This window comes from Aythya marila, assembly GCF_965140915.1.
Source record: "Aythya marila genome assembly, chromosome: Z".
Classification (NCBI taxonomy): Eukaryota; Metazoa; Chordata; class Aves; order Anseriformes; family Anatidae; genus Aythya; species Aythya marila.
The window spans coordinates 53,964,612-53,991,969 of NC_139080.1; the positions used below are offsets into that span (position 1 = coordinate 53,964,612).

At 40.3% G+C, this 27,358-nt stretch overlaps 1 protein-coding gene across 5 annotated transcripts in view; it reads left to right on the forward strand.

Moving 5' to 3' along the window:
* NRG1 (neuregulin 1) overlaps positions 1-27,358 on the forward strand; it is a gene marked incomplete at its 5' end in the record, with an annotated part of 180,413 nt that overhangs the window by 130,862 nt on the left and 22,193 nt on the right. For 3 of the 5 annotated variants that reach the window (XM_082783717.1, XM_082783718.1, XM_082783720.1), the window contains 2 exons: positions 19,509-19,638; positions 25,501-25,568. In XM_082783717.1, the coding sequence (XP_082639843.1) occupies positions 19,509-19,638; positions 25,501-25,568 (198 nt within the window). Of the gene's footprint in view, positions 1-19,508; positions 19,639-25,500; positions 25,569-26,224; positions 26,284-27,358 lie in introns of all 5 variants that reach the window. The other 2 variants (XM_082783719.1, XM_082783721.1) reach the window with 1 other exon arrangement.

Here is a 27,358-nt window from a genome sequence, read left to right on the forward strand (position 1 = left end):
GAATCCAGTTGGTTTCAGCACTCCTTGTAGCCAGCAGAAGCATACCTGGAATTTGATTTAGAAGCGGTGCACACCAGAATGCTGTTAGTCCATCAGTACCGCAGGGCCCTGTCTGCCTGAGCCATCTGTTGCTGCTCTGCCTATTGACCCAACTGCCAAAAAGCAACACCAGGCGCAGGCATATAGGGGTTTCTCTGGGAGCACCCTGTGCACTGGTCCTGGCAGCATCCTTGCACAAAGGTCTGCCATCGTGCATGTAGGAGCTGGTAGTCCTGTCATTTTTGCCGCTGATGGGGGGTGTTAGCAATGTATGCAAAGGTTCCCATGGCTAGGAAAGGTATCTCCCACATGAGCCTTCTTCTGAAGTCTTTGTCAGTTGGGTTGAGAGGTCTGAGAGGTTGAGAGGAGAAGAAGGAGGAGAAGAAGGAGGAGGAGGAGAAGGAGGAGAAGGAGAAGGAAGAGGAGGAGGATAAAGAGGAGAAGGAGAAGGAGAAGCAGAAAGAGGGAGAGGAGGAGGGAGAGAAGGACAAGGAGAGCATGGCCTCCTCCACATTTGTTCAGCACTTTTAGCATGCCTCCACAGAGGCATATGAAAATGGGAAGGCAGGTGGAAGAAAGATAGATTCATCTGCTTCTGCTGCTTCCCAAGAGGCATAAGATTGTCTCTTCCCAGCCACTTTCTCATCTGGCTCTAGCAATATCACATCTGTTGCCTGTGGCAGGAAAATTTCCTCCTTCCCTTCAGACTCCAGCACCTTCAAAGGCAGCATGTGACCCAGTGTTTTCTGCAGTAGAGGAGATCAAGGCCAGATTTGATCTAATCTGAATTAGGTGTGTGTAGTCATAAGGAGGGCTTTCTGTGGGCCTGTTAACAAGTTGGAAGAAGAAATCCTGACAGCAATCACAGCATAAAGCCTCTGCATCCTCATGGGAACCTTAGAAAAAGTGCCTCTATTTTTTTTGTAACATTTCAGAGAGTCTCTTGTCTCTTTACATTCATGCACCTGTAGCATCAACACAGTGAGCTGAAGCTGCATGAAAATCAGAAGAAAAGAAGAAATTAAAAAGAAGAGTTGTTAAATTACTTCTTAGTATAACTTTTAAAGCAGCCTCATTTACACAAAGATGAGGGCAGTTTTAGTTAGTCCAGTTGGATACCCAAATGCGCAGTTGTCCAAGTTCATTGATCTGCTCAGATACACAAAATCTGTCAGCCCTAGTGCTTGGTGCCAAGGGCCTCCAAACCTTTGGAAACTTGCCATCAGATTTCCCCATCTCATAAATCACAGATCTTCCACTGAAAACTGCTGCTTCCCCCTGCTACACCAAGAGATGTTGCTTGAACAAAAGTCTGAAAAAAATGTAGCAGGTTAATTAAACAAAAGTTATAAGCACCTGCCAGTCCATTTGGTTTCACTGAAAGCTACTCATACTCAGCACCTATGAAAAATGTAGTGTATGAGATCATGGTTTAATGATAAATATTTAGACACAGACAGAGTTAAGGACAATGCTGAATTCTGGAAGATTCACATTAGCTTTGAAATCATGCCAAACTTTTTTTTTTTTTTTTTTTTTTTTTTCCTTGTGTTAGTGTACTGATTCTAAGGAATAGTGGGATTGATCCAGACTCATGAGCAGGGAATTGGGAATTGCATGTGATGTGTGATTTCACATGGTTAAATATCCACCTGGAAGTGCGATCTTTCATTTTAATAAAAGTTTTGCAGACTTTATATTTAGTAGGCAATAGACCAAGCACTTTAGTTTAAGTGCTCCAAGGGACAAAAATAGCAGTCATATACAAAGGATCTAAAGATCTGTAAGTGTTGGGATCCATACACACATTTGTCTTCCCTGTATATGTCTTTTCCTTTTTGGAGTTTGCTGACCCTTCAGAAAAATAAATGCTTTAGAGCACTGCAGTCTGGTTTACATATTGGTTGTAAGATTAATGGCTGGACATGCTCCTTAGGAAGTAAAAAAACAGAATTACGGACATGCTGTAAATGGTCAGAGATGTATCTTCTACTTACTTTTTCTTGGTTACATGAATAAGTTTCTTTCATACTTAATTCCATGAGCAAATAATCTCTTCAATTATTTAACTTACCATAGACTCTCCGCCTCCTGCAACAGACCATTCACAGAAAGCATGCCACCAACTCCAAAATTTCACTTGATTCTTTTCTCTTCAGTGTTTTAATGCATATCTTCTCTGAGACAATCATGGTCTGAATCCATGTGTTTGCTCTAAGTATTACTTCTACTTATATTGGGAAAAAAAAATGTGAAAGAAAGGATGTGATCTCCTAAAATATGTATATATAGAGAGAGAAAAGAAATTCAACAGGATGCTGCTGCAGCACTGCTGACTGCAGCTTGTAACTGAAAGCAGCAGCACCAGGAGACCTGAGCTCCTCCAGAGCTGCTCAGCAAGGTATGACTCTAGGCAGGGCTTTTCAAGACACTCAAGTGATGCTGGCAGTGCCCACAATCTCCTTCTGAACATATAGGTACCTTGGAAATAGTATCCATGGGTGCTGCATCAAGGTGGTGTTTTAAGCAGCTTGCCTGGGCCATGGTGTTTTTTGTTTTGTTTTGTTTCAATTTTTGTTAATTACCTTTATTATTTAACAAACTTTTAAAAATGGCTTTCTTATTTCACATTCCTTACTTCATTGGCTGGAATTAGTTCAGATACCTGTCGCACTTTTCTTGCCCTGCCCTGCTTGGTAGTTTCCTCTCATAACATGCCCATCACTTGCTCTTAATTGACTGTCTACTGGAAATCCAGAAAAGCTTAGGCAAGGGCTAAGGAAAAGAAACCCAGAAATAAGCTGAATCTCCAAGTTCAAGGGCAAAGCAATGAGTTCTATATAATAAATAAGGCTGCTAAGTCCCAGCAAAATGGGTAACTTGCTTCAAAAACACTTTAGAAGACTTTCTGTCAGACTAGGTAGCTGAGCTGAGGCTTCCCTTTGTGACCCTTTATTTAATACCAAGGGCATGTTCTGCATCAAGACATAACCAGACCTGTCTCCAGAGAGCAGTCAGCCTAGGAGAGGAGCCAGGCACACCAGAAAATGCAGGGGATGCAATTACTGATAGCTCTGGTTACTGTGTCAAGCCTACTCCCATGCTAAAATAAATAAATAAATAAATAAATACCCTGAGCCTCAGTTACTCGGCTGGATTGCAGAATTGTCCTGCCCTCCAGGCAAACACGTACCCAGAGATAAGGTGGGAGAACAGCCCTGTTCAGGTTGGTCAAAGGAAAGTTTTATGCATTTGCACCTCCTCCAGTTGTGCTGCCACACACATCACTGGCCCATGGGAGGGCAGGGCTGCATTCATCTAGGTGTGGTGCTGCTGGAGCTCCAAATCATCCCTGCTGCCCTTACATCTGACAGGGACAGTGATGTAAAGGGACATGTGGATGGAGCTGGGGGAAGAAACCAAAATGGCATCAAAAGTAGAGAAGCAGGAGTGGTGTGGGGAGAATGAGAGGGAAGAAATACGTCAAGAAGGGAAGACTCAGACAGACAGATGGGCTGGTGGTTTGGCACAGTCTGAAATAAGCTGTTTTGGGGAGGGTGGAAAACCTCTGAAAACAGAAAGGGATAAACACTGTGCTCTACAGGTCCAGTGCTACAACAGTGAGAGACAGGTTTGGACTTCAGCTCTGCAGGAGTCAGGAGAAGTATCATCTTAGGCAGCTGTAATTCTTCCTCAGCCTCTGGAAACAGTCTAGTTGGCACATTGCAGGCTAAAATAAAGCCAAAGATGAAATCCCTGAAACTTGTTTTTTCCCATTTTATCTCAAAGCAATAACCTCTTCCATTTATTTCTCCAGTGTGACATACTCCACCAGATCACACAGAATATGTGTGAAAGATGGGAGGTAATGAATGGCATCCTGTTCTCACTCATTTATAAAATGTGTCTGCTATTGACTTGGGGCCAAACACTGATCTCAGTTACAAGAAGACAGACCCAGAGTAATTGCACTAAGAGCTCATGCTGTGGCATTTAAACTCAGATTTTAGAAATACATTCCTGGTTTGGGGGTGTACTCCAGTTCTAGGGACTAGAGTCCCTAGTTCAAGGCAGCTCTCATGGATTAGCCCAGCCTGTCTGAAAAGCAGGACAACTCAAGAGATCTTGGGAGGTCTTGAGTTGGTCCAACCAAAACCAGCAGTCTATTTAGCACCATTCTTATATCTCTTGTTTTCAGAAGAATCACTTCCAGGCTATCCCAGCTACTGAGCATGCAACGGCTAAAAAACAAATGATTTTTGGTACAAATTATTGAAAAATAACTATTACTCTTCAGATCTGGGTAATTTTCCTCTCTTGTATGGGGACTTCATGTCACAGACAGCATATACTGCAGCACTCTGGTAGACATGCATGGGACACACACCAGACAAGAGCTGTATTTTTTGAAAATATACTTTAAAAATTTCACATATATTGAATATATTTTTGAAAACATACTTATCAAATATTTCAAAAATTATTCAGTTCAAAACTTTTTTTGAATTATTTTTTACTATTTTTCATGTATCATATTTCATGATAATTTAGAGCAAAATAATAAATGGTTGTTTTCACTATGACTGTTAGAATTCCTATTCTTTTCCAAATAAATTACAAAAATATACTCTAAATGTTGATCCTCCTTTTCTTCCATTTTGGTTACTTTCAATTCCTTCTAAAATAGTACATATTCTTCTTAACTGCTGTCTACTGACTTCTTGAAGTTTTTTTCTGTAGTTTTGATTAGTTATTGTTGGGAAATAAAACCTAAGTAATGAAAAAAGTTCTTAATGCTTTTGGAAGCATAAAATTGTTTAATGTGGTCATCAGGCTCTTTGAACTTGTTTCTAGCTTTGCAAAATGCATGAAAGATTTTTTCATTTTATTCTTTCTAACATTATCTATTAATGGATATCTTTTTGATATCCAAATTTATTCTGATCAGCATGAGTAATGAAGGGAAAGTCTTCTTCCACAGCAAATTTCTGAAAGACCGCACAAAACTAACAGGCCAAAACAAGAGAAAAAGGCTTACTGCAAGAAGTTAAGTGAATATATTTCACATTACACTTAGTTTGATTTTGTTATCCACAAAGTCATTTTGCCATTTGGCAATTCTTTAATCAGAGCTATCATACACTGATTTAGAATATTTTTCATTTTAAGCTAGTCTGATTAAATAGTCTTTGTTTCTTTCCCTAGCTTAAAATTAAGATTTTTGTCTAGATGCTGAAATTCATTTATTTTTGTTTGGGTGGTGTCTAAAACTGTTTAATTCAAATAGCTGCTCTTAGCTTTACAAGCATTAATAGAAAACTGTGCTCAAAGGACCACTCTTCATTGCTGCTTGTAAATAAAAGCAGATAAATCATGCAAAAATGTCAGAGAGGAGAAGGACCCACTCTCTCTCTGTCTCTCAGTGGGATCAGTTTCTCATTTCAATCAAGTCATAAGTGACTGTGGCAGATAAATCCTCCTGGCCTGTTTGCCCTTTTCTCTCAAAGCAGACTCCTTGCACAGTAAAATGCAATTTCATCCCACTCGGTGAGTTTCATAAAGGCCATGGAAATTAATGGCACTCAGGGGTCAGTCACTGCAGTGCTGGGAGAGTAAAAGATTGTACAGACACAGTAACTGAGCTCACCATTGGCATACCACCAACACAAGATTTTCATGTCATCAGTTTTAAGTCAAACTCCTTGCACATTTCATTGGTGAATTTCTCTTTGAGTCATTGCTGCCATGGCATTGCCACTGCAGGTAACTGAAAGAAAGGTTTTTGTGGAATGAAGCAAGATGCTTTGGGTAAATGGAGGAAGATAATTAGTGTCCTCCGTAAACCAAATGTGACTGCCACAGCTGTATTTGTCGTTCAGGTTTTGTGTCTTGCTGACCAAGGTTAAATAAGCTGACACAGGTTTCTGATTCAACAGGAAAGTTGAAAAAGATACAAAGTCAGCTTTGTTTGGATGTAACAGAATACCTTGAAGAAAGCAAAAATCATTCTGTTTTGCCCTGAGATACTCAAATGCTGTCTTGTCTGCATTGACCTTGAAATGCTTTCCAGTGAGGAAATGCATCCTGTGAAAGGGAACTAACATAGGGCAGGTTTAGGCTAGAATTGCTGTTGCTACTTTACATCCACCAGGGTCTCTTTGATATAAAACTTACCAAGTCTGCAGTGGTGCAGATTTGTCCAGAAGGGCTGCAGGGGAGGGTAGAGGGCAAGAAGGGCATTAGCAGTGATGTCCCCAAAAGTCTCCACAGCTGCAGGATGAGGTCTCGTGCTCACAGCACTGGCCGTGGAGGCAGAGGGATGTAAGCACTTCAGGGGCACAGCCATGAGGCCACCATATGTAAGGCTGGTGCCCCTTTCCCCCAGACACCCCTCAGCCCCAGAGAAAATCACATGATGTGGCCTGCAGAAAGGCTCAACCTGGTCTCAGTATTCCTAGCACTCAAAAAATTGGTCATTTGTGAAATCCTCACCATCTCCCAGGTGGGTAATTTTCTCCTTGCAGTTCACCCTGGGTACAGCAGCCAAGGATCCTTTGAAAATGGTACTTAAAGGCAGCTTTGCAGCAGATCGCACTGTTTCTCAGACTCCAGTAAAATGCTGTTGCAGTGCTACCAGCACGCAATGTTAGCATAATCCCTGCAGTATTCAGTTTCTTTCTTCAAGCTACATTTCAGATTTCGCATGAAAGGAAAAAAGGGAAAGCCTAACTTCTTGGGTTGCAATATTAGATAGACTCAAATTCTGGAAAGTAACGAACCTATAAAAACACTGAGAGAATATATATGAGAAGAATATTTTATATTCTGCTGTTCTCTTTTTAAACTTATCTCAGGATTTTGAAGGCTTGATTCAGGGTTCTTGAATATCTCAGACCACAAATCTTCTTGCTTTGGCTCATGCTGCAGGACAATATTTTTTAATAAATAAATGCTAAGCCTGCATCTTCTGTAACTTCATGAGAGCTCCCAATGCTACTGTCAAATGTTTGCTTAAAATGTTCATTCTGAGCACTTGATAGCTTTCCCTTTCACTGATCTGTGCCAAACTGCTGTCTTGTCCTGGAGCCCTTTAGGAATTTGTCTTTTTTCCTCACATTAGAACAAACATGGAAAGAGATTGAAACATCCATCCAATAATCATGGCACACGAAGCACATTTTGCTAGATGGAAACAACTCCTACCTTCACTCGTCTAGGGTGTACAATCCTCTTCCAGCCTTTGGGCTGTCCTTTGGACTTTGTTAAATTATTGGCTGAAACAGAGAGCATAATGCTGTCAGCACAGCAGGATGATGGGGGCAGTCCCCGGGGTCTCTTGTGTGGGGTGGTGGATGGCAGCTTCCTCAGACACCTGCAGGAGGCAACAACAGATTTGAGACTCAAACATTTCATTAGCACAGATTTTTGCTTGAAGGTATGTGTCATGGCACCATAGGACAGATGCAGCAGTCAAGCGACTGTAACAGTTCAGTGTGTATACTAACAGAAGATGGAAAAGCAAACTCTCTAAAAGATTTAGTAATTAAAATGTGGTTTAATTTTGATACAAATGGACTCAATTCTTTGGAGCAAAGGGATTGCTCAGGTCAGTAGTAGGATACCACATGCACTAAACCATGCTTTCTTTTTCAATCCCTCCAGTGGCTTCTCATCTCATTGCATGCCTATCTCCTCTTCCCTCCCATTCTCCCTGTAGATGTCAGTTACCACCAGATGTCAGTCAGCAGTTGGGTGCACTGTCCATAAGTCGCTTTTCCAAATGGTCACTTCACATAAACCTCCCCTGCTTGAAGGTGTTCTCTGTTAAACAAGCACCCTCATTTTACTTGGAAAATTCTCTTTTGTGAAGCATCCTACAAAAAATCTTGGCTATCACCATGCAGAGTTCCCTAATGTTTTCTGGTATTTCCAATGTTTTCTGGTATCTTTAATGTTTTCTGGTATTGCCATCTCCATATAACTCTGTTCTTGCCCTTTACATACCCTGTGAGGTCTCTCTATTTCTGACTGGTGTTCTCCTTGACATTGGCACACAACAGTACCTGGGATCTCTTTATAGAAACAATTAATATCAGTGAAGAGCCCCTTCTAAGTTGTAGAGTAAGGAGCAAGAACAGCACTGATTAGCAAAAATTGTTTACATTTAAAATAGAGAGCCACCATGTATAAAAAAGGTGGAGTTTTTTTGGTTACCAGTTTTCTTCAAGTGGCTGTATGTGGACTGTTGCCACATCTCCACTCTTAAACAAAGACCTTGGCTTTCTGCTGAAAGCATGATGTTCATCTGAACTGCAAGTTCTCCTTCACTCTGACATTGCCTCTTGCAGAGAGGGAGACTCCCACTCAGGGAGTTGAACCCTTTCTCATTCTCGCAGATCCATCCCTTCTGCAGGTCTGTGTCTGCACAAATACACGAGTATGACAGTGACTCCATTAGCACAGCAATTGCTTGGAATCCGTTAGCACTTCATTATAAATCTGATTTTTGACAGATTTATAACCAGACTGTAGAAATTAACTTCTGGAGGAAATGTGCCATTTAGTCTCAACATGAACACATTTTATTTTTCTACATGGTTGTATTTTTTCTTACTAGACTTTTTAGTGGCTAGGAAAATAACATTATGCTTGTTTTAATGTACTTCTTTTAAAGTGAAGAAAAAAACAACAACATTTTCATAAACATTTCAAAACTGTCTGACATAGTCACATGTTTATTGCATAGTCCTCTGACATTTTTTGAGAACAGGTACCAATTAAATGACAGTAAGCATATCAGCACATTAAAATACAGCTTCAGTGAAGAAATAGAAGATGAATAAAACAAGGTTAGCAGGTAAATAAAATAAAGAGACAGATAAACCAGTGCTGTTGACAGATGGAAGGCAGCCCTTTCCATTGCAATAAATATACTACTGTTCATTTTTACAAAACCAAGTTGATAACAGATATTAATTAAGGACAGCATCTCATTGCCTTAACAGTAACCTGTGGTTTTGCTGTGGAGCTGGGCCAGTGAGCCCAAGGTGAAGTGCCTCACACCTCTTGCAGATGGGGAGACTCATGAGAATACACTAACAAACACACCTGCTGTGATGGGTGGAATTGTGCCACGTGGCACAACAGTTGCTCAGGTACCAGCCTTAGTGAAGCCTTTAAATGAGACAACTGTTAATAGGTGTTTTTTGTTGTTTTTGTTTGTTTGTTTGTTTGTTTGTTTTAACTATCCAGGTTAATCCCCTTCAAAACAGAAAGGCACTGTTGCTGAAGGCAACTGAGCTGTGCTTAAAGCTATGTATGGATATAGAGACCCCGCCCAGGCACTACCTTCCAGTCCACTGTTCCCCATGTGAGCCAGTCTGACTCCACAGCAGTTCAGGAGATCCTGGGCAGAGGTGGCAGTAATTACAGGCAGGTTTTACTGGAGGCACACTAAGCTAGTGCCTGCCAATGCTGCTGATCCTAACACATTGCACCATCTTGGAGCCTGGTGGGGTCAGTGCCAGCAGGGCTACAGCCCACAAGTCATAAAAACAAGTAAACAAAGAAATAACAACAACAAAACCAACAACAACAACAAACAACAACAACAACAAAAACAGGCTTCTTTCAGGCTGGTTTGACAGTTCCATAATTCCAGGCTGGAAATCAGGGAAGGAAATGAGAAAACTCTTCTTTATTGCAGATACCACTTTCTTTGAAAGGAATCTCTAGTGTTTTGACAGTTTGCTGTAAAAGGACCCCATTTACAGAATCCAATGGCTCTCACTACAAGCAAAGCACCTGGTAATGTTGTTCTCCACCACTCCAATCTGGAGAGAGAAATTCAATTCCAAGCAGGAAAATGCATTTTTGAGAAAAGGCATATCCCTTGACCGTGTTGGTGGGTAGCAGAGTGGTAATTTCCCTGTGCACCCACCCACAGAAGACTTTTCTCCTTGGCCTCAGTGAGTAATAGAGCTCAGGAGGCTGACTCATCTAGTAGAAGGGAGTAAGTCTGAACAGCTAGAGAACAAGACAACTTTTGTGCTGGTTGTATCTCAGAACTTGTGTTGTATTATAAAGCACCTTTAAAAATTTTGAGGCCTTGGAAATCTCTGCTGGAATACAAATATCAAAGTGATCTGACAAATAAATTTGAGCTTCAGTGCATTAGGAAGGAAGCTGTCTTCACTAAGCATTCTTGTTCTATATTTATCTCCCATACCTGCCTGTCCCATTGGAGGCCCTTTCTAGTAACGCTTTCTAACTGCAGATATCTAAGAGACACTTGTCAATCTATAAGAAACGTTTTGTGTTTTCTGAGAGAAGTTGTGTGTTTGCCATATCTTTGACTCAAAAAGAAGGCATATTTCTATAATAATCTGTGCTCTGCTGTTCCTCAGCACCTGGGGACGAGCTGTTACTGCCTCAGGGCCTGCCTTGGGACTGGGTTCTGGGTTGAGGACATACCCGTAATGGCTTCAAAATCAATTGAAGCATGTTTCATTCTGGAATTAATAAACTGGTAAGTGTTTTTCACTGCAAAGTACACAGCAGAACACAGATTAAAGCCTGCCCAGGGATGTTGTACGGGATATTCAGAAATAGACAAAGGTTGCAGACACGGATCCCTTTTGCAAACCTGTTTAACCTGGTGTGTTTTAGTGGGCAAGTTTTGCTTTCTAAAAGGCTGAACATTTAAGGCACTGTGCTAAAATCCACTCTTCGTCAGTAAAACTTTTTAAAGACATCAAGAAAAAGCATGGAAGACAATGTGACTTTAAATTAAGCAGGTACTTGAGTACTTTCTTGAATTTGGGTGAGCTTATGTGTTCAGTTTTAAGTGTGTTCTTGCTGAAATGCTCTCCTGAAGAAGGGTTCCTGACAATATAGGATTATCAAGTTGACTCTGTATGAAATATCATTTGTGCTTGAAAGATTGAGGGATTCTTTTCATAAGCTGCTGAACAGACTTTACAGTCCCTGAATCTCTGTGAGCAGATAGCACCAAAGAAGTGAAGAGATCATGTACTTATCTGCAGATGTGTAATTGCTATACTTGGAATTAATAAGAAAAATCCTTCAGTGAAAAGAGGAACAAGAACAGACTTTGACTCACCTTGTTGTAATGGGATGGAAGTATATCAATGCTCAATGTGATAAAGAAATAGATATGTCTGTATCACTCTGTACCCATCAAGGCAAATTTGATGGTGACAGTTGGAACCTGTAATACAATCCCCTGCCACAACAACTATGAGGTGCAGGAAGACAGCCCCACTACTTGAGCTGGGACTAACTGAGGAGGGTTAGATTTTCTTCTTTTTTATTTTAGTGATTGAATGTGGCTTACAGAATTGGTGAACCCCATGATTGACCCTCACATAAAGTGTCAGACATGGACTGGAGAAGGCAAAAAATCTATATTTTGCATCCCAAGGCAGGAACAGTACTCTATGCACAGCTGTACTTGCTGCCTCAAGGAGTTTACTCCCAAATCTGCACTTAGGTTTGGGCAGCTGGCAGAATATAGGATAATATAAGAACTTTTCTCTGGACAGTTCTTTGAAGGCCAGTATTCTGTCTTAATAATCTTTATAGTCTTTGTCCTTTTGTTTCTGTTATGGTTCTTCATTTATTTATTTATTTATTAATCTTCTTGAGTTAAAAACATTGAGTACATTTGTTTGGTCAAAGTAGAAATAATGATGTTCATGTTATGGTCACCATTCTGCCTTGCAGAATCAGGGCATTTGAGACTTGAGAAAAGAGCCCAAATTCTCTGGTTTACCAGTTCAAGTCCAGTTAATTTTCCTACCAGCCTCTGCCTTAAGTCAGTATCTCCGTATCTTTGATGTCTATCCCTCACCCTGTATGAAATAATCTGTTTATTTTGGAAGGAGAGGTGTCAACCATTTTCCCTACCAGCTCAGGTTGCCCCCTTACCTGGCCCCTCACAGATGGACGCTGCATCCTCGTAAAACAGGGGAAATGCTGCTCCAAACTCATGACATTTTCATGGGATCATTTGATTTTCTAGGGCTTACTGCTGTCATGGGTGATGCAAGGAAATAAGCATTTTCCATGGAATATAAAATAATACATGAGTGTATTTGCATTTGTTTTCCTTGTACCCCATGCACACAGGGTGTTAGTCTGCAGCACAGCCACTGCATGCCTGAGGAAGTTGTCCTGAATTTCCACCCCAATGAGTTACTTACCTAATCTTGCTGCACAGAAAGCATGGAGAAGAGCAGGATGAAGCCTCTGAGGCAACACAAGCCAGGCCTACTTTGCTGCAGTTTGTTGGCCGCTCAGGCTTTTCCTCATGGTGGGATGCTCTCTGGTGCAGCAAAGGCCTCCTCCATATTGGATACAGTTCCCTACTGTAACATTTGAATTCGGCTCCTTATCTGCAGTCTGCTTTAATCAGGGTCTTCAAGTCTTCAGACCCTCCCACCAATTCCTGGCATTTTCAAGGTTGTTTGGGAGTCCCCTGATAGTAAAGACCCTTCCCTATCTGGCTGTCAGTTCAGCGTTCCTGTTTTTAGGCCTGTTTTTCCCTGTTCCTTCTACGCACGTTTCATGCGTCCTCTTTCCTTCAATTTCAGCTGCCCCTCCCTGCTACACACAAATTTTTCCTCTCAGGACCCTTTAGCCTGTCACTGCCTCCTGTCTTGCCACTCCCATCCCCCCTCCCTAGGTGGGGAATGTTTTCTGAAGGCTCTCCCAGACCTCTTGCAGACACTTATCACATCACCCAAAGGTGAAAGCTGACATTCTTCATGGCAGAGGAAAAGTGTGCTTTGTCTGAAAGCCCAGTTTCAAGCGGGTCTCTCTGTGCACCCTCATTCTCTTCTACAACCCACATTCCCCCCTTTTTACCAAAAAACTAAGTACTGTGTGCAAGCAGTTGCTAGGAGTGATGAACTCATATCTCACCTGATACTTTTAGTCAGAGCAGTAATTGCATTCCCTCACTGACAGCTTGTGAGCTGTGTGTGTCCCCGTCCATCTTCTGTCCCATCTCAAAATTAAATGAAGCAAACACATCTTTTTTCATGGCCAGGCTGTCTTTAACATGTGTCACCTCTCGACCCTCTGTGGTGAGCCAGATGCTGTGCAGGTCTTGCTGTCGCACGCCTGCCAACTGGGTCAGTCTGTTGGACTATCGGGGAGGAAGCGATCTGGTGCAGTGAACTAAGTGTCTAAGTGTCTGCCTTTTGTTTTTCTGTTTTTTCTTTTTTTTTTTTTTTCCTCTTTTTTCTTTGCTTTGCTAAGCCTGGATTCATGAGGGGAAGCCACTGCTGAGCCTGTGTCAGGACTCATAGAAGGAAGAGGGACACACTGCTGTGGTTCAGCAAGAGTTTATGTGCTCTCAGTCTTTCCTGAAGTTTCTATCTTGCAGACCCAGTGATTTCCTGTTTCCTTCTTGCTGGCCCTGATCTTCATAGAGATAGGGCTAGAGTAAGAAAGCATTGTCTGAAGGCCAGAGAGTAATTCCCCTAACTTGTAAGCGCTCAATTCCAGCTCCTGGCAAAACAGCAGGCTCCTTAAATGATCTCATGTGAAGGTCCTAGGAATCTGTTTTAGTGTCTGATATTTGTGAAGCCAGAGTACTGTATTACATCACCAAAGCAATGTGAAAAATTCTGAGCAGTCTTATGAAATGGACCAGAAAAGCCTCCTATAGAGATCTGGGAGTTTTTGCCTGAGTTACTTTTGTTGGTGGTAGTGGTGTTTTTTTAAGCCGTTGTTATGTTCAGAGGTACATGGATGCAGGTCCAGCTCTGGAAACAGAGAAAGGACATGAAACACATCCTTCTACATGTCTGGTAAAATGGAAATTCTCTGTTCAGATAGAAGCTGTTGTTACATTGGTCTCAGTTTTTGGCTTCTATTCTCTTTGAAGGCACCCATCTAATTTCTGCTACCCACAGTTATGCTGGAACCAGCAGGTTTCCTCATTCAGAGCCCTACAGAAATGCAGAGCTTTTCTGCAGATGCAAGTACCTCTCCACACTTTGCAAGTCAGGCTCATCAGTGATGTTGGAGTAAGTAAAGAGTCCTCCCTACTCAGTGGGAAGAAAACGTAGATGGTTTAACTGAGACATAGAGGGATTAAGTGTGACAGACAAGGTTACACAGGAAATCAATCTACACTGCAGGTCAGGGCTGGACATCTTTAAACTGCCCATCAGGAAGTCAAGAGGGAATTGCACTGAGCTTTTAATGGAAAGAATGAGGTTCAAGTGAGGGAATGTGGATTAGTAAAGATGTGTTTCTTTTGGGAGCACACACTTTGTCACCCTGAAGCTAGCTTGCATGCTCTCCTTTGTAAGTGATCTGTTACCCTTCTTCTCTCTGTCCCTTCCACATCCCATGCAGGTCCCTTCCTCTTCCATTGGTAAGAGCTACAGCAAGCTTTGTCCAAACCTTAGTTTCAGAAAGCAGGGATAAGCAGAAGTGTTTGTTTTGGTCCTCCCCAGTAATCTTCTCTTTTTGTTCACAAAAGGAGGCTGGAAAGATCTCTGTCTACAGTCCAATGAAGTGGCACATTTATGTCTCATAAGTGCCCTTCCAGTGACAATGGCAAACTGTCCTTTGTCATGCAGCTGCTACTGAACTTTGTCTTCCTTTGGTCATAAGCATCTCTGCTGTCACCTTGCAGGACTTTGAGTGTGTCCACTGATTTTACACCAGCTTTGCAGAAACTCAATTCAAGGAGGCACAGATACAGTTCCATTTAGGTTGCAAATTTGTTCCTTCTCAGTCTGTACTCAGAGATACCTTAGGACTCCTTCCAGAGCCCAAGCCTGGGAGTCCAACTGCCATAACCACTGTACTTCAGAAGGGGTCTTTGAAAGCAAGAGGGAGAACGAGAATGCATTTCTCTCTTCCGGGACAAAAACAGGTCAGAGATCCCCCAGGTAAGCTCAGAAATATGTGAAGTGGTGTCTGCCTGATGTGAAACAGTCCTTAGGTAGTTGTACAGCAGTAATTCCAGTTTCAGATAGTAGTTTTTGAAAAATGCTGTATCTATTTCTCTTTTTCTTAAAGGCTTTGGGCAGTTCCCCTGGAGGGGAACATACCTCATTGTTCTTCACTGCCAAGTGAATATTTGCGTTAGTGGGGACTTTATTCAGACTGCCTGCAGTTGCTTTTTGAGTACGGCATTTCTGCATGCAGAAAAATAAAATAAATAATAATAATAATAAAAGGTAGTGTGTAGCATTTTCAGACATTATCTTATGCATGACATTTTCAAATTTCATTTTAGCATGTAATTTAGCCTTTCAGTAAGCAAGGGGTTCCATGTTGGACTGTAGGACATACCAGCTTGGCTAGCTTGTGCTTGTGTAGCTGAAGGAAATATTACAGAAGAGAAAAGAGGTATGACTTTTGGCTAGGTGGATAAAGAACAACACTCAGATATGTGGTCTACAGCTGTGTTTTACCTCACCCCTGCTGGTCATTCCCACTATACATCCTCCAAGTCCCTCTCTGCTAGAGAACTATGGAAATGCAGTGTTTTAGGGGTAGTTATGGGCTGTGTGGAATGGGCTCGGATGAACACCTGCTCTCAAACACCACATTTCTTCCGTTATGTGGCTTTAAGTGAAACCCAAAACCACAGTTAGTGTTTCTTGTATTTAATTTGTGAAATAGACTTACAGTGCATACACTGAATACTGGCTTTATGCCATAAAAACTGTGCATCCTTTGCAAAGAAAAACTAATACTAGAATTAACTCCCTGGAGACTTTTTTCTTCCCTTCACCCCATGCAGTTACAAAGCTCAGTCAGACTGGGACTCCAGTGCCAGTGAATCAGTAATGCAGAGAAAATTATTGTGCGAGATTTATACAATGGTTTTGAACATATGATGCCAAAAATGAAGGGTAGAGGCACCCCTCACAAATACGTGTAAAGCCCTTATATCATGGGATTTCTCTGAAAACTGCAGATTATTCCCATCTCTACTAATCAGTTCAGAGCAATTGCTGCTATCCAAAGCTCACTTACATCAGCTGGGAAATAACTGTTACTTTGAAACTCCACTGTGATCTGCTTTTGATTGAACTGCTGCTTAAAGAAAAAGCAGTAAGCAATATGATGAAAACAATTATAGATAGCTATGAGCCCACTTGCTACTATATCTACCTTCATAATTCAATTTAAAGCATTCCATTAGCCAGCAGGGTAGCAGTATGGTTTTTTTGGCAGAAACACCACAGACAATATTGCTTTTTTTTTTTTTTCTTTTTTTTTCTTTTTTTTTTTTTTCACTCACAAATTAATGCATTAGCTTTCTGAGCTCAAGGACATCCTCAGAGTGCTTGCCTCTCCTGCAGAACAAAGTCTTTTAATGAGGTAAAAGGACACAGTTGTGGATAGCCTATAAGTAGGGATAAGCTTAAAAGTGAGTTTACCTGTTACAACTCACAAATGCTTCATGTGTCATACTGTACAGATGGGATTCAGTCACTCAGGTTTTGTCATATCTGAGGTCATGTTATGCCTTATCCTGTCATGTCAGGCACCTCCTCTGAGCTTATAATCAAGGTTCCTTTCAAGTCAGTGTAGAGGGAAAGGCAGAAGGTAAAGCTCCTGTGCTAAGATTCGTGTCAAGGATGGTGGCCAACCCACAGACATCAGGCATAGACGACCCTTCACCGCTGAGCTGATGACAATCTGTTGGCCAGCCTTTTGTCAACATTGGGTGCAAAGTCCTGTTTCAACCCAGGCGAGCTGAAAAAGTGTCAGACTACTTTTAAAACATGACCCCTTTTCCTGTCTCTAGACAAGGCATAAATTTATCCTGATCTGAGAGGTTATACATCATGCTTTGAGGAGCCATGAGAAAGGAATTTGTTATTTCGAGGAATTAGTACTCTATGTTTGTGTTTCATTAGCACCCAGAGGCCCCGGTCAAGATCAGGATCTGATGGGACATGATACGATGGGTGCATGCAACAGTGAGAAGCAGGGAGAGTTTGAGTTTCAGAAAACTTCACAAGAGCACTTTTCAGAGCACTTTCAGCCTATTGGAGAGCACCCCATGCCAACAAGGCATCATGAAAGAAAGAAAAAGAAGTTGCCATGCTGGTGATGGTTAGCAAAGCAGGGAAGGGGTTTGAGAGACATTAACTGTACAGGCAGAAAGGATTTTGATGGAACAATAGGGGAGAACTTAAATATACCAGAAATATCTCATATATCATTGAAACAAGATGACTAAAAAAACATTCAAAAACTGATGAAAACCAAGATGGCCCATTCTCCCCAGTGTCAAGTTCTAAAAATTCAGTTTTACTTGGAAAATGATAAGAAACACATGAAAACTGAATGTGAGAGGGACTACTTCATCCTTATTCGCAGAAAAAAAAAAAAAAGGAAAGAAAAAAAAAAGATCTCAAAATGCATAAGTGGTATTTGTTAACAGCTGATCTGCTAAAAGCATGTTTTCTTTGGATTCAGTGTGTGCAGCAAATATTAGAAAGTCATACATTACCTAGTACAAACGCCCCTTGAGTGCTTTTCATGTCAGAAAAGGCTTTGACTATCAGGCAACTTTTGTGTAAGCATTTGCAGCTTTCTAGTCAACTCCAGTAGAATCGGTCAGTAGATGAAACAGTTGTTCCACCTCAGGGTAGAAGTTATCTTTCAGAATAAACAGGGGAAAAAAATAAATAAATAAATAAATAAACAAACAAAAACAAAAACAAAAACAAAAACAAAAACAAAAAAAAGAGAAAGAGAAAGAAAAATACTGGGATTTGTTTAGCTCTGTAAGAAAATTTCTCACTTCTACAGGTCTGGACGTAGCTAAAAAAAGGACCATATAGAAAATGGTTCTTGGACCACATAAAAAATTAGGGAACATTCTCAAGGGCATAAGGTTGCCTTGCAGTTAATGTGGACAGACAGACACAGTCAGGAGGTATTTATCCCACCCACTGGGAGGATAAGGTGGGCAGCTTTCTTGGGCTGTAGAGAGTCTTACAACTAAATGATTTAGTTTTAGACAAAGTCAAACAAAGTGAATCTAACTTTGCTTGTGACTTGCCAGAGGTCACACAGCACGACATTGTCATGGTTCCTGAGATGGAGACTGACTAGTTTCCAGGCTTGAATCATGCCTATCCTGTTTTGGCAGTAGTCAGGGAAAAATGTTTACAGAAAAATGTATCCAAACTATGGGGTTGCTGCACCAGCGGCTGCAATTTGTGTCTGCAGCCTAGCAGGTGCATGCCTGTCTTAGGTGTAACCTGGCTCACGGAGGCAGTTTTGCAGCCACAGAGCAGGGTGAGGAGCTGAGCATCTCCCTATCATCCCTGCTGCCATTAGCTGGTAGCTCACCTCACAACAGGGGTTACCAGCAATGGCTGCAATGCAGACAGAGTGAATTTTTGAGCACTCCCTCTCAGACAGTACTGCTCCCTTTGGCCCAAGACATGTTCCTCTCCTTGACAGGCACTGCAGCAGCAAATCCTAGGGCTATTTTTATTCTCATCTTACCCTGTCAGCCTCCTTAATTTTTTTTTTTACCAAACTCTGCTCCTGCCAACCCTAGGTGTTCCCTAAATATAGCAAGGTAAGAAACACTGTAGGTACTTCCATTTAATGGCAAGCTAGACACCTAGCAATATCTAACAGAATGTTGTAACTTCACACAGATAAGCCCATCTGCAGGAGTAGCTAGGCTGGCCTCCAGTTCAAGGTCTCCTGTGGATGCAATGGTGGCAATCATTTACGCATAAGAAGGGACAATGCTTCCAGCCTCTTGCACTCTCCCTGCCTTGTACAGGGTCAAGGCAGAGCAGCAACAGCTCTGTGTCAGACCATCTGTAAGTGGAGGAATAGCCATGAGGCATTCAGCCAGTCATCCTCTCCTCTAGTAAAATGCAAGGGTTGGACCGAGTGGTTCAGTCTCAAGGGTTTGTTTCAATTCTATATTGGGCCACAGGTTAACCTCCAATGGAAAACACCTACTTCAAGGTAATATCAGGAAGGAACCTCATCCAGGGCCTCACTTTATTAATGTAAGCAACAATGAGCTATATCAACAATGCACTCAGAGTTCAACAGCCTGTAATGAATCTCACACCCCCAAATCACTTGAATGATTAACACGATATAAGTACCTGCATATAAGTCACACAGCCTGATTCAATTACACATACCTGAGTGTTGCAGAAATTTCAGGTTGCATGATGGACTGGAGCTAGAGAAATACTGCCTTCCTCCTAGGCTAGGAGTGGCTTTTGAACTCCACTTTGTGTATCAGCCAACAAAACATGGTATCAAACAATTCATAACTGTGGTGGCAGCAGATAGAGAACTCGCTATATATGCCAAATACTCCCTGGCCTTACGTCTTCCCTCACATACAAGTACACTTACCAGACAGGAAAAAAAGCTTAAGCCATTCTGATCTGTATTTTCATTTTGTCTTTTCTCAGCTACTTCTACATCTACAACTGGGACGAGTCATCTCACGAAATGTGACGTAAAGCAGAAAGCCTTCTGTGTAAATGGGGGAGAGTGTTACATGGTTAAAGACCTCCCAAACCCCCCAAGATACCTGTGCAGGTAAGAAATCCTCTTTGCTTATTTTGGTGGAGAGACCTGGTTCCATAAATACTTCTTCTTTAAAGAAGCACCTGAAAATTTTCTTCTGCTATACTTGTGGTGTTAGATATTTCTTCTTTCTTAAGTATATGGATATGAGGCATATCAGAGACTAACCAAGAAATCTTTCCATGAGGTTAAAGGCACAGCAAGCCTCACTGATGTTTATATGGCATGAAGTAACACAATTTAAGCCTTATGTTAGACATAATGAAACAGGTGCTGTAAAGAAAGTACACTACAAATGGGGAAAAACAAACAAACAAACAAACAAACAAAAATGTGTTGGTAACTCCCTTGGATAAGTGACCTTTCTACATGACAAAATGTGGTTATTTTTATTGTATGCTGTAGTAACTAAACACTCTCTGATCAGAATGGATTCTCAGCTGGATTTTTGCTGTGGTGCTAAATGCGTAAAAAGCGATGAATGTAAAGGCAATTGGTAGAGGTTGCTATTTCATCTGAGAATCTTTGATTCAGGAAAACATATGAACATGAGTTTAGTTTTAAGTGTTGTGCTTGTGCACTTTTCTCAAGTCCTGGCCTGCACTGTAGCAGGCTGTTGCAATAATCCTTTATTTTGGAGAGCAGCCGTTAAGAACTACAGCATCAGAGTACACCTCCTGCCTGGTATCACATCATGAAGTATTTACTTCTGGAGTTAAATCAGTCTTGGTAAGCTATTGCTTCTCTCACTTCAGAGGAGACTTGGCACTTAATGCCTTGGGAAACATTCTTGGGATCTAGCAGGACTGAGTGGAAAGGAGGAACTTTTGTGAGGATGTTGTGTTTTTTTTTCATGCAGATAAGAGACTGCTCAGCAGAAACTGTTGTCTGCTGTAATAAGTTTTCAGTCTTCTCTGGCTAAAAATCAAATAACAGTACTTGTAATGTGTGATGTGTGAGAGAGCAGAAGGTCTACGATACTTTCATTAGGCAAGAAAGTCACAGACTGTGTGGCACTGTTAAAAAAAAATCTACAATGTTCTGCTTTTTGAGTTTTCTTTTGTTTTGTAGATTGATGTTACCTGCACTTTATGAGCTTTGTTTTGCTTTGGTTGTTCACAGATCGCATCATTGCAGAAAGTGATGAATATTTAATTGATTTTCAATTTGTTTTTAGCTAAATTGAATATGGAAAAATTGCTGGCTCTGGTGGGCTGGATGGGAGAGAGAGAAAGTTGTGTTAAATTTACGTGATCATTATACAACAGCAGTACACGATGAGCATTCTGATATGACACTCCTGGGCACGTACCAGGGCCTACCTCCCTGTTTTAACTTCTTATCCAAAAATAAATAAATAAATAAATAAATAAATAAATAAAAGCACATGGCAGCAGTGTTTGGCATCTCCCAGATTTGTTAATAATTAGCACTGTCTTGACAGTTTCAGAGCTACCCAATTTTCATTTGTTTGGGAAGTTGTTGTTTTATATACATATATATGTACATGTATATGTATACAGGCAGAGATCTGACTGTGTTCTTTGATGTTATATGTTGGTTAATTTTTTTAATTAATTTTCTCAGATACATTTCAATGGAATGGAGATTTATTTTCTCCCTTGTAGACAAGAAATAACTCTTAATTCTGTGTCTGGAGTTGAAAGAAAAGGCAATTCCCAAATTTGGCAGATGTACCTCTCTCTGGGTGGCCCTAGACATATTTGGAAAAAGCATCATAGCTGTAAAATCAGAGAGGGTGAATCTCATTTACTGTAAAGCAGTGGAATAGGATTCTTATCTTGTGGACAGTCAGGGGCACTGATACTTTGCAGGCATTTTGCTATGCCCTCTAATACTTGCCAGAAGTGAAACTGTGTTACGTAGCAAAACAAGATGCAATATAGCAACATAAGAAATAAAAGTGTGAGTACTTGAAAGTGGGTGTGCTGGGAAACTGAAAAGACAAAATACAGTTCTCGTTTCATTAAAAATACAGATGTCTACATTTAATTCCAGTATTCCAGTGTTAATTAAAATAAGTATCTATCCAGTACACATTGCCTTCATTGTTCTGAGAAAATAAATCTTCCCTCCGAACATGCTTGTGGAAACAGAATGCTTGAAATATGGTACTTGCTCTTCATATTTCTGCCTCAGTAGCAAGTTCACATTTTTCCATATGGTCCATCTGTTGAAAGCAAAAACAAAATTTCTAAAGTATGAGCCATATCATTCTAAATTTGTTTTATCCCTAACCAAAAAAACATGACTCAGATTCACAACAACCATGGAATTTTCCAAGTGGTATCGTGGTATCTCTGGTTTTGTAAAAAAAAAAAAAAAAAAAAAAAAAAAAATCTGTTAAAATCTAGACCTATGTATTCAAAAAAATCCTGTTGTAAAATACATAGTATAATGATCCAGACTGGACTTGATTTTGTTCTCATGGTTCCTAGTGTGAACTTCAAGAAAATTCTTTGCTTTTAAGAGGTAACTTGGTGAAATACTCAAGAAATGTGCAAAGACTTACTAATGCATTGTACAGCTACATCTGTGGTTACATGTATGTTTCCTACATTTATTTTAATTATGGTCCCAGGCTGAACAAAACAATCTCAAAACGTGAAACATGAAAAAGGAAACTTTGAGACTACCTAAGTAAATTAATGTGCAAAATCTTCAGACATTTCACAGGAACATGAGTCACATTTGGAAAATGGTACAGACTTCAGAAGCTTGAATGTTACTGGCTGTACTGAGGTTCTTATGTCATTTCTGTCCAGTTAGAAATGTGTCCACCAGTCCACTGAAGACAAAAAAATATATAGTTTCTTCAATAAATGTAAAATTAAGACCAGAGTCCCTAGCATTTCCTTCTTATCTGAAGAAAAATGTATATGAATATAATAACTGTTATGCTTTTATAGTGTTCTTTTGAAGAATTCTACCATGAAGGCCTTGCTGGTCTGACTAATTGATTCCTTACTAGAAGAGATCATCTTTTCTACTGCTTTTGCTCTTACTGAAGAAATGAATTTACTTCCAATTTTCACTGGATGAACATAATTCTCTCTAATGCTCCTGCCTTTCTTAACAGCAAAAGAGTGAATTACATTTTTTTAATGACATAGCCAGTTGCTATCCGCATCTTCATTCAAAGGCTTTGATTGGATAGAAATTGACAGAAAGTTCTTGAAAATGGTGAAAAGAGAAAAATTGTTTCAACAAAGCTAACAAAAGCTCTGAAGTTGCTCATTTAAAAGGTAGAATGGAAATACTAGTTCTGGCATAAGCTATGAAACAGCCTACTAAATAAATCTTTAAAAAAAAAAACACTCTACAATATATCTGCTTATAGGCAGTGAACAAAAAGTAACTGTGATGTTTTGATCCATTCAGCCTTTCCCTTCCCACCAAAAACCACTGATGAAATGCATTTGAATTTCTGAGAAGTGCCTTCTGAGTGCATACAGATAACTGAACCTTTTGAATACTGAATGTAGAAGAGAAGAGCAATTATTTTAACCTCTTTTTGATTCTACCCAGTTAATACTGTAATGAATAATCTCACTAGTCTGTTTTTTAGGCCAAAAGGAAACTATAAGGCTATAGTCATACAAACATCTATTTGTGTAAGGAATCACTGTTGCCCTGGTTTACCTGATTCCATTTTTTGCTAGTGTCCTAATAGAAAACTGCAGGTGGGTAATGAACTTAAAAATAAATAAGAAAAATGAGTAGGACATGTTTCCAAAATGACACCATTACAAGTGCTTGTAAGAGCACTGTCTACAGGAAACAACCTGCCAAAGAGCTCCGGAAACCAAGTGGCATTTTACACCTGAGCTATGAAATGCCTTTAGCATTCACACAAAATAATAAGAAGGCTCATTTCATCTCTTGTCTCCACTGTCCTGCCCTGGACCTGTTCTCAGTGGCAGATGCTGTAGTTCATTTGCTGACAATGGTTTTGGTGTAAGTACAAGCACAAGAACATCTGAGCTCTTTTCAGCACCATCTCAATGGGACTGACCCATCTTCCTCTGAAAGCAATTTCAAACTTTTCTACACCAGTGCTTGAGTTCTTTTCATCACCTCCACAGCTGCACCAACATCTGAAAGCAAGCACAGACTGAACAAGCAAACACCATCAGCCAGCGGCAGGAGTAAAGTCCAAGACATTTAATCACCATGCTTATTAAAGTTATGAAGGGCTGGGCCTGAAGAGCAAGAGGGAGAAATCCTTGTGAAGTGAAAGGTGGTGCACATGCAAATACCAGCTTTCCAAGGATAGATATTTAATGAGATGTGCAAAATAAAACTGAAATCAAGGGGGTAAAGCATTTTCACTCTTAATCAGTAACAGAGATCAAAATGCAGTCTCCTCTCATGCCCAGCAATTATCATCTTCGCACAACAAAATTAATCCTTGTTGCATTTTTCTCAACTGAATATGTCTCTGGAGACTGGGATCTCTCTACGTTGTGTGCTTGTCAGAAGATACGATCTTGGCTCTGAAGAACATCGTCTCCCTTCCTTAATAAACAAATATACATCATTACAGGAAATCACCTCCAAAGAATCATCTACAGATACCCAGAGTAAACTCTGCTACACCAAGAGTAAACTCTTATACCAAAGTAATTCCTCCATGGTTTATTTGAATAAGATACTACTGTTTGTCTGACAATGGTCATCTGCTGATCAGGCCCAATTTCAGTTCACAAGGCAATTCTGATGGACAGAAGAGGCAGAGGATTGTTCTGAACACCTTTCATTTGCAAATAAAAAGGCTCTTCATCCCGTGAAGAGTAAATGGTGAGGAGGTTTGAAACAGAAGTTAGCACCCAATCAACAGCAGCAGAAGAGAGGGAGATTCTTGCACCATGGCAAAGCTCATGGATATTGTCAGAAAGAGACAATGAAAGTGAGATGGATTCAAGGAAGGAGATAGCAGATTATTAACATCTATGTGTTGAGTAAGAGTGCATAGCAGAAGAAGGAAGAAGACTGAAGTCTTTATATTTTTAATGTGGTGGAGAGTCATTCAGATTTGTATCAGAAGTACAGGAGCTTCCATTGCTATGGTAATATTTTGGGGGCAAACTGCTGAGTTCTGCCTCAAAATCAAGAATAAAGATGAAGGAAGAGTTGACAGCCAGCAGCCTAAGGGAAGATAAGCAAGGCATGGAAGTGGAATGTGACCAAGGGGCAACCTGCACAGAAGACCACATGAAATAAAAAGGCAGACAGCTACGGAGCTTCCAATTTTGAGAGCACCTCTGCCCAATTGCCTTACCTGTTGACTAGACTGACTCATTTTCCTTTTGTCAGCCATGTTGAAGATACCTCCTGCCTTTGTGTTTCACTTTGTTGTGACTTTTTGGATTTATTTTTTTTTTGACTTTTCTGTGATTGCTGTTTTAATTATCTCCCGTTTAAGGAAACTACTCAGAGACACAATATGTCATTACAGAAATAGGGAAATGAAGGTATTTTCATAGATTCTGTATGACTGCAACAGTATAAATCACAGTTATACAGCACATTGCAAATTTTAAAAACTCAATCTGATCCCTTCATGACATGGAATAAGCAATGAGTTGATACACATTTTTGCTAGGTCTTCTTTTTCAAAACAGGCAAACTAAAAGACTTCCTATTTTTTTCTCTGGTGGATTTTTGCAGTAAATTTTGTGAAGTGCTATCTTCCAGAAAGATTACACTTTCTTGCCCCTTTTCTGGTCATTTTTCACTAACACCTAACCAGGAGGTCATTTAATGCACTACCATCTCCATAGGCCAGCAGATATCAGTCTGTTAGTGCAGTGGTTTTGGTGTACTATTGCTTATCACGTTTTTGCCCTTTAGGTGCCAACCTGGATTCACTGGAGCAAGATGTACTGAAACTCTGCCCATGAAAATCCAAAACCAAGAAAGTATGTTAAAATAATCTGAACTTTGCTTTCTTCCCCAACTACAGCAACAAAATCAATAGTACTTGGTGTTTTCACAGTTCAGCTGGAACCGGCCTCTTTACACACTAATTTAAGACTTGATTTTCAAACGTAAAATCTGTACACCATGGCATTATTGACCTCCAAAATGTTTCTCATTTCTGTGATTTTTGATCTTCCATCCATTTGCAGATGCATTTATTGCACACACTGGCAGCTTTCTTGTTTGGGAAACTGGTGTAAACTGCTACTCTAAAAGAACAAACTCATGGAGATGAGTGCTGTACAGATCTTGTGTCCTCGCTGCCTTGTGGAAAGTGCATCCTAAAAGCAATTTGTGAATTTGAAGTGGTGATTTTCTCTCTTACATATTTTGATCTTACACACTTTGATCTGGATTGGTTTGGTTTTGGCTGGTTTTTCTGGGGGGAATTTCATGTTCGTTTCCACAGAGCAAATGAGTTGCTCTCAACATTGTGAGGTGTTTTGACACACTAAACCGAGATTCGGTTTCTGAAAGTGAACTCACCAAGTCATATCAGTTCACACTGAAGGAGCTTCTTTCTTAGCATATATTCACCTCTTCTCTTTTCTCTGTTTTTTCTCTACCATTTTTTTTTGTTTGTTTTTCCTCTCAGGTGCCCAAATGAATTTACTGGTGATCGCTGCCAAAACTACGTAATGGCCAGCTTCTACAGTACGTCCACTACCTTTCTGTCTGTGCCGCAGTAGAAGCATGCTCAGTCGGTGCTGCTTTCTTGTCGCTGCATCTTTCCTCCAATTTATTTTTTTTTTTTATATCTTTAACTAGATTTGTTGCCTAAGGCCTAATATTGATTGTCTCTGCTTGTTGCATGAAAATGATAACAAAAAGCTATTGCAGTACTCTCCTGGATTGTTTGGCATTGAGGTTATGGGGAAATGCAAGACTTAGGAACGCTGTGAAATTAACACTGAATGGTGTGGTACGGACTTCCCACTGACATCAAGCAGTAAAAGTGCAAAAATGGCATTTTGAAAGTCTCACATTTTATTTAAAAAAAAAAAAAAAAAAAGCAGTAATCCTTCAGTAAAGGGATGCAAGGGATGCATAGATGAACTGTTTATCTATGAGTTTTGTTTTTGGAACAAGTTAAAGGTAATTGACATGCTTACATTGTTTCTAATGAGCACATTCTGAACAGGATCAAAGTGTTCTTTCTTCTCATTGTCCAAGTTTCAGAGCAAAGAGAGCACAGAAAGAAAAAGAAAAGGAGGGAAAATGGAATCAACAATGGGGCTTGAAGTATTTATTTGTGGGTAACAGGTGCAAGAGATCAAGTATTTCAAAGCCAGATTAATAGCCTAAAGAAGTGTAGCACGCACAGGCGCACAAAGAGCAATCTATGTTAGATCACCGGGAGAATCAGCACTGCAGTCAGATCATCTTAGAAGCTTTCCCATGGAGGGATGGGTTAATTATTATTAATCGTCAGTGCAAAAAATGAAAGCACACTGAATATTTATTGTCTCATTGGCTATAACAAAGTCAAAGGTAACATCGAAGAAAATTGCTTAGATCTTACATTTTATTTCATGACTATTATTCATAATTAATTGTCACTGGCATCAGAATGTACTATGATCTAAGATCAGTATTATAGGAACTATTTTTTTGATGGATTGCTTGCCAGCATGGAAATATTTCAGAGTCTATAGGCTAGCTTAATTTCCATTAGTACATAGTACAAAAAGCTGTTAGCATATGCTGGACATTTTGGAGCCTGAAGAGA